This window comes from Mesocricetus auratus, unplaced genomic scaffold (genome assembly GCF_017639785.1).
Source record: "Mesocricetus auratus isolate SY011 unplaced genomic scaffold, BCM_Maur_2.0 Super-Scaffold_4256, whole genome shotgun sequence".
NCBI classification, from domain to species: domain Eukaryota; kingdom Metazoa; phylum Chordata; class Mammalia; order Rodentia; family Cricetidae; genus Mesocricetus; species Mesocricetus auratus.
Genome location: NW_024429182.1, coordinates 97886725 through 97901876, shown reverse-complemented (window position 1 = coordinate 97901876; position 15152 = coordinate 97886725). Strand labels below are relative to the sequence as shown.

The window sequence follows — 15152 nt, the reverse complement described above, 5'->3', positions numbered from 1 at the left end:
TGTAGACCAGGCTGGCCTCCAACTCACAGAGATCCGCCTGCCTCTGCCTCCCGAGTGCTGGGATTAAAGGCGTGTGCCACCAATGCCCGGCACAGTAAGCACTCTTAACCACTGAGACATTGTCTTTCCAGCCCTGACTCACCAACATATAAAGGTAGAAGAAGGAGATTAAGACACAGTAGCTTTGGGGTTGGAAGAAAACCTAGTGTTATATCACAGAAGGGTCAAGAAAAAAGCTTACCATTGAACACTGAATTCAGAAAGCCTAGGGTGGGGGAAAAACACTTCCTGCAAACAAGATTAAAGAACACCCAGAGTGGAATAATAATGTAATATGCAGCATACCCATAGATTTCATTATTCTGGAAGCCGTTTACTTCTCAACTCTGAATATTTACAGTGGCCTCTTGCCTCAGAAATATACAGCATAAGAAGGCAGTAATGCCAGGCATGGTGGTATGAACCTAGAGTCTAGCATTCAGGAGGTGGAGGCTGGAGGATCAGAAGCCAAGGTCATCTTCAGCTACACAGCCTGTCTGAGGCAGCCTGGGCTACATGAGACCTTTTCTTAAAAACAAACCAGAAACCCTGACACATGGGAATTTCTAGTCCTTGGGGAAGTAGCAGCCCCTCCAAATGGCCAGTTGAGTGAATTATTTATGCATTGTGAATAACTAATTTGTTTCTATCTTTACAGTGATTTGCCCTTGGAAATCATTAGAGAAACCCTTTTACAGTTCCTTTGTGACCTTTGAAGGTCACCACACAGCTAGCATCTTCGGTGAGCCACATCTTCAACTGAGCATTCATCCCCCATTCAGAACAATTCACATCAGACACACATTTCCTCACCCCCCGTTACTCGGCCCCTTGTATGAGGTATTTTCATGTGTTGCCCACATACTGGCTTTTGGGAAAGACAGTCTAAAGGATCTCTTTAGCTCACTTGCCTCCCAGCTAGCATGGTGAGGGCTAGTGGCTTCCTTTCCCGGAACTGAGCTATGGAGGTAGAATTGATCCTTAGCTCTCCATCTAGAGCTCAGTTTATGGACTGGGAGGTTTATGGACACATTTACCCACCCCTTAGTCTAACAGCCCAGCTCCTGTTAGGAGCTGACCCTGGAAAGCAGTAGGCCTACCCTGTGAAGGCATTCTCTGGCCTGGCTCACTTGCTACAGCCCCATTCTGTCTGGCAAAATACTAAATTTGAGGACAGACCTCTGATTACCAAATAGGTAAACATGCCTGGTACAGATTGGTGGTCTTGTGTTTTCGAGGTGGGCCATTCTTCCATCCAGCCTAAGGTTTCTCAGACCAGCCTTCATACGTACGTTGTTAAAAAAACATCTAAACAAGTCAGGGCTGGAGGTGGCTCAGTGGTTAAGAGCACTGGCTGCTCTTCCACAGGTTCTAGGTTTAGTTCCCAGCATCCATATGTCGGCTCACAGCTGCCTGTAACTCCAGTTTCAGGAGATCCAATATCCTCTTCTGGACTCTGAGAGCACTACATGTTCATAGTATACAGGCAAACAAGCAGGCACACACACAAACAAATCAAAGAAATACTAATTTAAACTGTATCTAACTCCCTTGCTCTGAGTTCTCCATTAAAGCCTTCCAGACTTCCATGTTTTCATCAGAACTAGAAGAAACACCAAGGCCTCCAACACGGGAAATGTCCAGGCATTTTAGCTGTTCAAAAGTCAACACACTATTACAGATGATGAAATGCTTCATGCCCTTGAAATATGGTATAAGACTCCTTGACTCACACTCTTCCAAAATTTCTCCAAGCCTGTGCTTCCATGCACACAGGATCTACGTGTAAGATGCCGCAGATGAGATCTCATCACCATCCTCCCGAGACTGGAGGCCACACCTTTTATTTCTCCAGACAAAAAGGTGCCCACAGCTCCCGGCTCCTGCCACACCCGCATCTGGCTTCCCGAATTCGGCGCTTCCACGGCTTCGCTCCTTTTGTCATTTTACCCTTCCAGCTACTTTCCCAGATGTTTTCCTTTTTCTTCTTTTTTTTTTTGAAAAGTGTCTGTCTCTCTCTAACCCAGGCTGACTTGGAGCTCACAGAGATCCTCCTGCCTCTGCCTCCCAGGTGCTGAGACCAAAAGTGTGCAGTATCATACCCTGCTCTTTTATAATTTTTTTACATTTATTTATTTTGTATAATGTGTGAACATGCACACACCAAGACACATGTATCGTGGTTAAAGGACAGCTTTTGGAAGTCAGTTCCCTCACTCCACCATGTGGGTTCTGAGACTCAAACTTGGCAGTAGACACCTTTACTTTCTGAGCCATCTCATTGGCCAATTCCCAAATTCTTTTTTTTTTTTTTTTTTTTTTTTGGTTTTTACGAGACAGGGTTTCTCTGTTTTGTTTTTTTGGTTTTTTTGGTTTTTCGAGACAGGGTTTCTCTGTATTGTTTTGGAGGCTATCCGTCCAGCCTGGCCTCGAACTCACAGAGATCCGCCTGCCTCTGCCTCCTGAGTGCTGGGATTAAAGGCGTGCGCCACCACCGCCCGGCCCAATTCCCAAATTCTTAATAATCCACTTATACAAAAGATCATTCTCCAAGATGTACCCTGAGTAAGAGAAATCTACTTACTACTTACATACACTTACCAAATGAGTGGTGCAGAAAATGTCACGATTTCTCTGGAAACCATAGTATGTGTGTGCACGTGTCTGTGTGTGTATGTGTGTGCACGTGTGAGGGCCCTGCAGGCGTCAGACAAGGAAGCAAACCCTGAGAAGAATGAAAACCCGGCTCAGATGGACTTTGTCAACCTGGATCAGACTTCAGGGAGTCTAATGCCAAGCAGTTCATTACCGGCATATTTGAAACACAGCACAATTTGGGGGAAAATTTCCAGGCAACAATCAGGCCAATTCCAGTGCACAAAAAAAAGCTTCAGGCGTGACTACATAGACTCCTTTACAAGGTAAAAGTGACCTTGAGGGTGGGTTCTAGAATCTAGTGAGGTCTCTGACCAATAGCATAAATGTCAGCAGGCCATAAAGCACATGGCATGTCTCCCCTAACAATGGATGATGGTCTAGGGAGGGAAGAATATGGGATAATCATTCTGGGGAATTCTGCTTCTATAGCAGAAGGTGGGTGAGGTCTGCCTCCAGACAGCATAAAGGCCACCAAGTCGTTAATAAAATGCACTCTCAGCTTTCTGGATGGAATACGGGCATTTGATTTGTATCTCCTCTATTGAGGAGACACCCCTTTGTGAATAACATTCCTAGTCCTCACAGAGCTTCTCTGTGAGCCCCCAACATATGTGTGTGCCTAGAGATAGTGTACCTACTATAGTTATCAAAACACAGAATGCTGAAATTGGAAATTCCTCTATGTATAAGAATGTAATATTGGAAAAATATAACAGTCATGCAAAATTACAGTAATATCGAAAAGATAAATCGTACAATGTAATACACAGCCCTAGAATTATATATCACATAATAAAAAGCAAGTTATTAAGAAGAATTATGGCACAACTTTTTGTAACATACTTAAAGATGAAAGGATGAAGTTAATAATATGCAGAATTCAGCAGAGGAGGCAATCAAAAAAATCTTACTCTGAGTTGGAGAGATGGCTCAGCAGTGAGAGCACTGGTTGCTCTTCCAGAGGACCCAGTTATACTCTTAGCACCCACGTGGCAGCTCACACCTGTCTGTAACTCCAGATCCAATGGATCCAATGCCCTCTTCTGGCCTCCATAGGCACCAGGCATGCATGCATTCAGTGCACAGATATACTTGTAGGCAAACACCCATATGCATACAATAAGCAAGACATTTGTTTTGTTTTGTTTTTAAAGACAGGGTTTCTCTGGGTTGCCCTTGGCTGTGCCAGAGTTTGCTCTGTAGCCAGGCTGGTCTTGAACTCAGAGATCCGCCTACCTCTGCCTCCTGAGCATTAGGATTAAAAACTGCCTCCACCAAGCTAGAAAAAATTTTTAAAAGGTACTCATCATTATTATTATTACTAACACAGTGAACTAAGAGTTCACAACAATTCTTTAGGTTGGAGAAATACGATTTTTCACTTTCTTTTATATTTTCTCACTAAATAGATATTTCTTTTGTAATATGGGTTTAAAAAAAGCTTTAAAATGTACCCTACCTACTAAGAAATAGATGACCTTCTATTGAGTTCGAGATGGTGCACACCTATGATCCCAGCACTCAGAAGGTAGACGCAGGAGAATCAGAAGTTCAAGGTTGGCCTTGGCTCCAAGAGACCTTGTATCAAAAAAATCTTTTTTTAAAGTAGGAAGGGAACTTACTGGGAAGAAGGGATGGGGGATGATATTTAGATAACAAGAATGGAATATGATCAGAGCCCATTGTGTGTGTGTGTGTGTTAATGTATGAAATTGTGAAATAATAACAGTTTTAGAAGAGTTAAAGGTCATCTTCAGCTATGTAGCCACACAAGGCCCTATCTCAAAACAAAACAGTAGAGAACTTTAACATAGCCAATTTAGCCACAACTTGCTTCTGCATTAAAAAAAAGTTCACGGTGGTTAAAAAGGGCGTAATTACATAACTTTCTAAAATTATTCCTCAAATGTGGTGTTTGGAATTTTGAGGAAGTGTGTCTGTCTAGGGAACAAGGCAGGAAAATGTGGCCAGTAGCTTATTACGCAGCGTCCTTATGATGACACTATATTGTGACGATTTGAAGGGCTGCAGAGATGGCTCCTGGTCAAGGGCACTTGTTCTTGCAGGTGGCCTGGGTTCAATTCCCAGCACCCACACACTAACAACCATCTGTAACTCCATTTCCAGGGGATCTGATGTTCTCTTCTGACCTCTGTGGGCACCAGGCACACATGAGGTGTATATACATACATGATAACAAAACACTCAGACACATGAATAAAACAATAAATCCTCAAAAGACATTTTTGGAAGAAATTTCATATTCTCTTCATATTACTTACCAATGAGTGCTTTGCAGACACTCTTTGGATCAGTACCAGTACTGCCAAACACTTCACACACTTTGTTAGTTGTGTTACCTTACAATTAAAACACATATTGATTTTGAATATGTTTAGTATTAGAGCACAGAAAAAGACGAACATGTTGTACTTTTTCTTTACTAAAATAGCTTAAACTCTTTGCATGAATCCTGGGAAAAGTAGCATATGGTGCCCAAAACTTTGAAGATGCATTTTCCTGTGGACATGAAATATGAATGCTCGACTACACAGATGGAAAAGAAGGAAGCCACCAGGGAGGCGAGTCAGATGCAATTAAAGCTTCCCAATGAAAACATTAGGACTACAGGAAGTGCTCCTCTCAGTGTATCTCCTCTAATCCTCCCTCCCCAGCCCAGGAAACCATTGCTCCCCCATGGCTCCTCTTAGTGCAGAGGGATGCGATGTAATTTCTTATCAATGAGATGCCATTATCTTCTTAATTATGAAGTGAGTTGTGCCCATAGAGGACAGTCCAACAACAGGATACAGCTGGAAGACATGAGCAATAGTTTCCAGATGAAAATCAGATACTAACACTCTCAGGGAATTGTGAAAGGGACAGGCAAGTGCAGAAAGAAATATGAGGGAACTCAGGACCCAACCCAAGCCAAGACCTGAAACACAAGGCTAAAAGCAAACTTGCTGCCAACTGGGCATGGTGGCTCCTATCTATAATCCTGGCACTTAGGAGATAGAGGTAGAAAGATCATGAGTTTAAGGCCAACCTCTATAACAGGATGAGTTCAAGCTTAGCTGTGAGACACTACCTCAAACACACACACACACACACACACACACACACACACACACACACCAACAGGGACTGACAACAGTCAGTCCTTCATGTGAGGTGTCGGGGAGCTACACTCACCCAAGGGCCCTTAGCCTGTTATCTCTTCTGCATTCATACATCAACATTTCTGGGAATTCTGAAGGACAATGACAATGTTTTCAATAATCAAGATTTTCTGGAACCTCTTTATGTCCTACAGGCTCTCACATTTCATTAGAAAAAAAGTTTCAAAGTCACAATATTCATGTCCCTAAAAAATCAATATTCTCTTATGACAGGTCATCTTTTAAAAATACAATTAGAATATCTATTCAGGGACTGGAGAGATGGCTCAGTAATTAAGAGCACTGGCTGCTCTCCCAGAGGACCACAGATTCAATTCCCAACACCTATATGACAGCTCACAACTGTCTGTAACTCTAGTCTCTGGGGATCCAACACCCCTTTTCAGCCTCTGCAGGCACCAGGCACACTTGGGGTATACAGACATATATATCTGTGAAACACTCATGTAAATGAAAATAAATAGATGCAAATTAAAACTGTCTCAAAAATATTCAAGCAGCATGTTCTCAGCCAGCACACCCTTGCCTGGGTGTCTGCATGCCCTTTGTTAAATGGGATTTTTGCCTCTAACCACTTGACAAACCATACTGCCAGTTGCAGGCTAGCTGGCCTGGATCTGGAAAGTCTCCCATACCACAAACTGCAGTGCCAGCTAAACACTCTTGGCTGAATTAGCCATGCCAGCAGGGATGCAGGGAGCACCCTGTGCTTGGTGTTCAGGCCTTTAGAAGATCTGGGCTTGGTTTTGCTCTTGGAGGACTTCATTTCTTTGGGGCTGATTATGTGACAGATTTCAAGAAGCAGTGCTTGTTGCCTGCTTGCCAGCCTGCAAATCAGCCCTTAATTCATAAGCAAACTATGGAGGGGGAGAAATGCTGAACTGCACTCTGATGCCACTTGTGCTGCTGCTGAAATCAGTTAAAAACTGCAGAAGTCAACAAAACAGACAGAATCCAAGAAGGAAAGCATGAGTAATGAAAATTCAAAGTCAAGCTTCATTTTGTTTCCTAGGATTAAACATTTATGTATGATACCAGATCTACTGTTTAACAGAACACAGAGCAATGTCAAACAGAAAGAGGCTTGGGAACAGAACATTAAACCAGAAACACCCACTGTCTGAACCCACCCAGCACCGTTCATGGCAAAAATTAGCAGTGGTGCCAGGCAGTGGTGTGCAGACCTTTAGTTCCAGCACTTGGGAGGCAGAGGCAGGTAGATCTCTATCTGTGAAACCAGCCTGATCTACAGAGTGAGGTCCAGCACAGCCAGGGCTACACAGAGAAACCCTGTCTTGAAAAACCAAAAAAATGAAAATAGTGTGTGTGTGTGTGTGTGTGCGTGCATGCGTGTGTGTGTGTGTGTGTGTGTGTGTGCGCGCGTGCGCACGCACGCACGCACTTGTACTTGCAGGATTGTGCATGCACATGCCACAATGCCACAACTTGTGTGGATATCAGAGGACAACTTTCCTAAGTTGGTTCACTCCTTTCACCATGTGGGTCTTGAGCACTAAACTTGGGATATCAGTCAAAGATGACTTCTCACCATTTGACAAGGATGGTGATGGAGCTAGAACAATGAAAGACTGGGAGCTGTCGTAGTATCGTCTTATGCAGAATCCCACAGAAGCAGAGTTAGAGGGCGTGGTTAATGAAGCAGGTGCAATGGCAATGGCTCAGCCCATGGATGGCGGGGAAAATGAAAGACAGATGGTGGGGGAAGGATTAGAGAAGCACCCAGCTTGATGAGGACAGCAGTGGCTATTGGGGCAGCAGAAGTTCGCTGTGGGGTGACAAACCCTGGAGAGCAGTTAACAGAGGAGAGCCTACTGAAGGGATCAGGGAAGCAGACACTGCCATGACATGAGCGGATAGGAAGAGCTTGTGCTGAAGACGGCAACAAAGTGAGGGCACAATCCTTTAATTTCACGTACAAAACTGTGCATTGCTCTTTCCTTGTAACGTGTGTGTGTGTACATACATACATACATACATACATACATACATACATACATATATATCCTGAGTAGGGCTGAGTAGATCAGATGGTAGATGCTTGCCTAGCTTGCCTGCAGCCCCAGGTTAGGTCCCCAGAACCACATAGACCAGGCAGGGTGGTGCATTACCATCAAAGGCACACGACCTTTGATTATTATACAAATGAAGTGGAGAGAATAAAGGTAGCATGGATGTCTGAAGGAGCTGTGTGGCTAGGATGTTTTCAATGCTGTGCCATTTATAGGACATAAAGCTTGTCTTGATTATGTTTTTCACAGCAGATCCTTCTAAAACTGTAAGCTCTGGGATCCCATCTAGGCCAATTTGCGGATAAAAGACTACCACACAAAAATGGTTTCCTTTTACTGCACAAAAGAATATCTCAAAAATGAAAACTCGTTGGGCAAGGTGGTGTACACTTTTGATCCCAGCCCTCTGGAGGCAAGGCAGGTGGATCTTTGTGAATTCAAGGCCAGCTTGATCTACATAAGAAATGTCAGCCCTGGCAGCGCTACACAGTGAAATCCAGTCTCAAAATTAATAAATAAATAAATTTCATATTTATCTCATTAAAGATCCAATTCAGACACCTGCACAAACTGTATGCTTATATAATTGACCCATAGGAACACCATCACCACTACCACCACACACACACACACACACACACACACACACACACACAACAACAACAAAAAACCCACCAGGCATTGGTGGCGCACGCCTTTAATGCCAGCCCTCGGGAGGCGGAGGCAGGTGGATCTCTGTGAGTTCGAGGCCAGCCTGGTCTACAGAGTGAGTTCCAGGACAGCCTCCAAAACAATACAGAGAAACCCTGTCTCAAAAAAACAAAACAAAGAGAGAGAGAGAGAGAGAGGGAGGGAGGGAGGGAGGGAAGGAGAGGGAGAGAGAGAGGGAGGGAGAGAGAGGGAGGGAGGGAGAGGGAGGGAGGGAGGGAGGGAGAGAGAGAGAGAGAGAGAGAGAGAGGGAGGGAGGGAGGCAGGGAGGGAAAGAGAGGGAGGGAGGGAGAGAGAGAGAGGGAGGGAGAGAACAAAGTTTTAGAGATGCAATTTATCATTTGTAGAGAAAGTTTTAACTTGTTTGCCAGTTATGAACTAGAACTTACCTTTTATGATGATAGGTGAAGATCATCAGACATATATGTATATATATGCATATCTTATAGATACATAATACTGTGTACTATTATAACAATAGTAAATAACTTAGCTTCAAACCTGGGCATGGTGGCACACACTTGTAATTGCAGCACTCAGAAAGCTAAGGCAGAAGGAATGCCACAAGTTTAAGGCCAGCCTGAACTACATAATGAATTCAGGGCTAGCCTGCACTACTATCCTCCCCCAACACAAACAAAAATACCCAAAACAAAACCAAAATTAGATATAAAACCTATAATACTGAAATGACAGATAATCAGTAAGACAAGGCCTTCTCATAGAATTTAGGAAGCCTGATTTCTTTTTGATGAGCTCAGTGACACCGAGTGCCATTCAGAGGGGAAAGAGGCTAAGAGTTTGGAGCTGTCTGGATATGGTTGGGTGAAATAACTCGCTTTCCATCCTGGTGCCTATGGCACAGTTAAGAAAAGGAACGCCAGCAGGTGTGCACTGCCAATGAGAAGGGGGTGGGGTGGGCGGAGAGCTGGAGGGAGCTATCTCCCTTAGGCCTGAGTAAAGGTGTCTGGCACCAAATGACCCGAGGTCAATCCCACATGTAAAAGGACAGACAGAACCAGTTCCTGCAAGCTGTCCTCTGCTCTCCGCCTTGGCGACACGCCTAAATACATGTAATTTTAAAAATAAGAAAATGCCTCTCTCTTTCATGTCAACAATTAAGTGCTTATAGATCCTAGTTCTGACATGGATTATACTGCGCATGTGTGCTTCCTTGGTCTTGGGAATGAAAAATAACGTAAACACGGTTTTTTAATTTATTTTCTGGGCCCTGTGCCCTCCAGCTGGTAACCCACTTCGGACACGGGGACCAAGCTAGCTCTCGCTGATGAAAAGGCACGATGGGCTACACGCCTCCTCTACTCCAGTTTCAGGCCTGGAGTCCACTGAGGGTGTGCACCGAGTCTCAGAACCATCAAAGGGATCTCCCCGTGATCCCGCCCCCATTTGTCCGCCTCTTCCGCCCTTTCCCGGAAGAGTAGCACTGAGGGAGGGCTCTACAGAGAGTTCACCAATGAGGATGTGCAGAGGGTTCCGTGTGTGCGCTTCCGCGAAGGTCCGCTTCGTGCGGAGAGAAGCGGGAGTGTCCTCACTGCCTGCGGAACCGGGCGTCTGAGGCGGAACGTGCGCACACGCGCTTCTGTATCCGCGGGTGAGCAATGCGCACGCATCCTTGCGCCAGCGGCTCCGTGGGGACCGCCGGAGTGCGCCCGAAACTGGGAAAGGTGCTTCAAGGGACCTGGATGCCTTTATTTCTCTGCTTTCCCTTCACTGTCGTTCTAGAAGCGCAGGCCAAGCTGTCAGCCATGTAGCCTGCCCTTACCTCAGAGCATGGGTCGAAGTCATTTCATTGAAAAAAATACCGAGGGTAACATGTTTTGGGTGTAGACTGCAGTAACGTTTACTGAGTCTACCTACTGAATACTAAAGCGTGTGTGTGTGTGTGTGGTGTGTGTGTGACTTGCTGGTGATTCCACTCATTGAGGCAGGTTTCCAGTCAATGGATTTCAAAGCCACTTCCCTTTTATTGTGCCTCCATATGCCTTACCCCTTGTCCTCACGGTAGTAGTTTTAAACTACTAACATTTCCTGCTCAGCTGTTTTCTCCAGGCACTGAAGTGTTTTATTGTTTTGTGGTGCCGTGGATCCAGTTCAGTGGGCTCTCCCGCGTTGGATATTTGCTTCACTACCAAACGACACCTTTAGCCCAGTCACTAAACTTTTGATTCCATGTGTTCAATGCTCTCTTTCTCCCTCTAGCCAGAGATAGTCTTCCCATATCTGGCTAACTCCTATTCATCCTTGAATTTCAGCCTGGAAGTCGTTTTCTCTAGAACAGTGGTTCTCAACCTTCCTAATGCTGTGGCCCTTTAATACAGTTCCTCCTGCCATGACAAGGCCCCCAACCATAAAATTATTTCATTGTGACTTCATAACTGTAAATTTGCTACTATTAAGAATCCTAATGCTAATGTCTGATATGCAACCCCTCCCAGAGGGGCCCCGACCCACAGGTTGAGAACGCTGCTCTAGAAAGTCTTGGAGGCTTTATTCCTGCCCCTGTGTTCCCAGTTGTCTGTGCGTACTGTTGTCAATCGCCTGGTTACCTGCCTAAATTGCAAACTCCATGAGGACAGGAACCTGGTCATGTTCTCGACATAGTAGTTGGTACACAACTCTCAGTAGCCACCTGTTAATGAGACAGAGAAGAGGCATTTGGAGTCCTTTAGCTCCTTACAGCCCATCGTGGTAACATTCGTGCAAATGTGAAAGTCACCGCTATCGAGCCTTTCCTCCTTGCTGTATTCTGTGGGGTGCTGAAGCAGATGATCTCGGGGAACAGTCTGGGCGAATACACCTTGCTTCTGGATACTGCTGACTAAGTGGCCTCGTACCCCACAGACTTGTCCTTTGCCCAGCCTCCATATGCTTTGTGTCACAGCTGCTCTGAACTCCAGTTCCTCCCATGTGTCAATCCTGCATGTACTTGAATTCCCTTCCAAGTGTCTGATGTTATCTTCTAGAAGAAAGAAGAAAGGCTGATCAGAAATGGCTTCTTAAAAAAGATAGCGCATTTCATTTAATGTGCATTCCAATGGCAGACCCCATTGAGCTTAGATACTTTTATCTTAATTCCATCTAAACCATTTTGCATGCTCTCTCTCTGCCAGGCTTTGTGCTGGTAAATCAGGCTCAGTATTTGGCCTTAAAGAGCTTAGTCTCTAAGGGAGACGGGCATCTAAGCAGGCCACACGTGCAGTTTGGACTGTGCTGTTTATGAGCAGGAAGGCGTGTATAGTCACACCTGTACTTTAACCTTGTGTGTGCTGGCTGGTATTCTAGGTTCCTCAAGATGTCAGCTTCAGTCCCACGAGGCCATAACTGGACCCGGCAGCTGAAGAAGGACGATGAGGAAGAAGACCCGCTGGACCAGCTGATCACCCGCTCTGGCTGTGCCGCCTCCCACTTTGCAGTGCAGGAGTGCATGGCCGAGCACCAGGACTGGCGTCAGTGCCAGCCCCAAGTGCAGGCATTCAGGGACTGCATGAGTGCACAGCAGGCGAGACGGCGAGAGGAGCTGCAGAGGCGGAAAGAGCAAGCGAGCACTCAACACTGAGACCCTAACCACCATCCCCACAGGCTGGCCCTGAAGAAGCAAGCACCCAGGAGACCCTGGAAGAAGAAACCCAGTAGTAGAAGTGTGCAGCAGGAGGTATAAAGCTTGGGGACAGTCTTTGGGACTCGGGTTGAAAGCCGGACACCTGCGCTTGCACATAACCGTCCCATGAGCTGTTTTGTTCTATGGTCAGATCACACGTATGTTCACTTTTCCTGTTCCATCAATATCTGTATTTAAAACAAAGAGTGGGGTATAGGCTGCACCTTCCGCCCTGCCTCTTGAGTCAGTGTGCCAAGCACTTTAATAGTAAATTCACAACCTAAAGGCAAATCAGTTGCCTTCGTTTTTCAGCCACAAAATTAACAACAGAAAGTGTTTGTAAGCCATTGTGTTAATAGTGTGCAATTTGAAGAGTAATGTGACCTTGCTGTTGCTCAGCGACTAGTATGAGAGGCAGAAATAAAGTCACACTCAAACAGCAAACTCAATTTTCAACAGTGGCATAAGAGCCTTTATCTGTCCTCACTTCTGGGTGTTTTATTCAGGGGCCGGGAGCTAATAGAGAGACGTTTTTTGTTTTTTAAAGAAAAGCTGTAATTCAGACTGACCTTGAGCTTGCTATCTAGCCAAGGATTACCTCAAACTCATGATCAATCCTCCTGCCTCCACCCCACATACTGAAATTAATGGCATGTGCTACCATACCTATTGGGGGAAGATTTTCAGCTATAAGTACCTGTTATATGCCACGCTCTGTTGAACTAACAGATTCAGAGTCTGCCCCTAGCCTAACCAACACACAAAGCTTGCCTGACATTTTGGAAGTATGTTTAACATTAAAATACAGACTTTGACCTTTGGAAAAATGGAGCCACTATCAACATAGAGCTTATATTCCTACTCGACAACAGTTTGACAGAGCTGATAATACCTCCTCTGGGGTGCTGTGTCCTGTTTATAGCATCAACAGTTGCTTCTCATTTTTATTCAGTGAAATCACCAAATCTATTTCTGCATGTTCCTGGAAGTCCTTTGGGAATGGGAAGGGGGTTAGAAGGTGACACTGTCATAGAAGGTGGGGTGCTTTTTTTTTTATCATTATTAACAAACATTTCTCAGGCATCTATATATTAGTGGTCCCAGTCTGAAGTATGGAGACCTTAAAACCTACTTTGAGCCGTGTGTGCTGAAGTTTTTGAGGGAAAGAAAGTAGAGGAGGCATGAGCTGTTTAGTGGACAGTAAAGTCCTACTTCAAGCTGAAGACCAAGTGAGTAGATAGAGCTGCGTCTCTGCCGTCTACTCCAGCTGTGAGTCAGCAGCAGAGTGTGACTGGAGGTGTCAGCACGAATCCCAAAGATGGGCATGGTGGCGGATGCCCTTTATCCCAGGACTACAGGCAGAGGCAGCAGACCTCTCTGTGAGGTCAAGGTCTACAGGCAGAGGCAGGCAGACCTCTCTGTGAGGTCAAGGTCAGCCTAGTATACATATGAGTTCCAGGCCAACTATAGCTACCTAGTGAGATCTGTCTACAGAAACTTCAGCGAGTTAATTAAGTGGGACTTTTAAAAATGAAGTACACACTACTTATTTGTAACATAGGAAGAATTACCATCTGGAGCAAATGAAAAATACATGAAAGCCAGTTTAAAAAAAAAAAACAAGTAGAAAGTGAACACTGGCTGGGCATGGAGGCCCATTCCTACCTATATCCCAGCATTTAGGAGGCTGAGGCAGGAGGATCACCCATAAGTTTGAAGCCAGCCTGGGTTACATAATAAGTTTCAGGCTAGCCTCATCTGTAAAATGAGATTACTTTTAAAAAGAACTAATATGCTTGAAATCATAGGAAAGTATAAATAGGCACAATATTACAGATAATCCAAAAACCACACAAGCTTTGAACACAAAATGTTAGCTGACCATGTTGGCAAGTGAAGAGACCAGTATTGGTGGAGATGGGAACGGACACATTCTTGGAAGTGATGAGACCACAAAGTTTTTGGAGGACAACTTGGTGGACTATATAAACAATTTAAATATACAAAGCATGATGACACATGCCTGTAATTGCAGCACTCAGGAGGCCTGAAACAGGAAGATTGGGGCCAAGCTGGGCTACACTGAGTTCCAGGACAGCCAGAACTACCATGTGAGAAAATCTTAGGATAACATTAAATATAAAAAAAAAAAACCGCCTGGCCGGGCGTTGGTGGCACACGCTTTTAATCCCAGCACTCAGGAGGCAGAGGCAGGTGAATCTCTGTGAGTTCGAGGCCAGCCTGGTCTACAAAGTGAGTTCCAGGACAGCCTCCAAAGCCACAGAGAAACCTGGTCTCGAAAAACAAACAAACAAACAAAAAAAACCGATGGGCATTGGTGGTGCACATCTTTAATCCCAGCACTTGGGAGGCAGAGGCAGGCAGATCTCTGTGAGTTCAAGGCCAGCCTGGTCTACAGAGTTAGTTCCAGGACAGCCTCCAAACTATACAGAGAAACCCCCTGTCTTGAAAAACAAACTAACAAAAAGAAACCTAAAGTATATAAATCCATTCTGTAGGACAACGTCTACTGAATACATGTCATAAGATGCATGTGCTCATGTGTCCTGCAGAACAGTCAGGGTAAATTCCCCTCAGTAAGGACCACGGTTGCTATATATATGTATCTACATGACTTAACAGTGGGGCTATGTCCCAATAAACTCCACCGTAAGTGGAAACGCATTTATATAGACGTTGTGCTATGAAGGAAGGGAGGATACCTTGAGTGAAGGAGGACAGAGGGAGGATGAGAGAGGAAGAAGGGGATAAAATTGAAGCACAGTATAGGCATATGTGGAAATATTTTGATGAGACTCATTACCCTACAATTACACAGGTTTTTTTTTTTTTGGTTTTTTGAAACAAGGGTTCTCTGTGTAGCCTATCTCTGGCACTTGCTCTGTAGACCAGGCT

At 44.9% G+C, this 15152-nt stretch overlaps 1 protein-coding gene and 1 long non-coding RNA gene across 4 annotated transcripts; one reads left to right on the top strand and one right to left on the bottom strand.

Moving 5' to 3' along the window:
- Window positions 1–9820: 9820 nt before the first annotated feature.
- On the bottom strand, window positions 9821–11988 carry LOC121144370. The gene is made up of 2 exons (XR_005881725.1): window positions 11883–11988; window positions 9821–11597 (listed from the first exon to the last, which is right to left on the bottom strand). It is a non-coding gene; the product is annotated as an uncharacterized LOC121144370 (long non-coding RNA).
- Window positions 10076–12685, top strand: LOC101834814 (cytochrome c oxidase assembly factor 4 homolog, mitochondrial). 3 transcript variants are annotated; one of them, XM_005074001.4, is made up of 2 exons: window positions 10076–10229; window positions 11921–12685. In XM_005074001.4, exon 2 carries the CDS (start codon window positions 11931–11933, stop codon window positions 12192–12194), a length of 264 nt encoding a protein of 87 aa, XP_005074058.1. In that variant the 5' UTR covers window positions 10076–10229; window positions 11921–11930; the 3' UTR covers window positions 12195–12685. The 3 variants fall into 3 exon arrangements, with proteins under 3 accessions (XP_005074058.1, XP_012971708.1, XP_040613929.1); XM_013116254.3 differs by having other exon boundaries at window positions 10114–10302; XM_040757995.1 differs by lacking the exon at window positions 10076–10229 and adding an exon at window positions 10334–10445.
- The last annotated feature ends 2467 nt before the right edge of the window (window positions 12686–15152 follow it).

Excerpts from the sequence above, each read along its gene's own strand:
- LOC101834814 (XM_005074001.4), top strand. The coding sequence starts at position 11,931 with ATGTCAGCTTCAGTCCCACGAGGCCATAACTGGACCCGGCAGCTGAAG.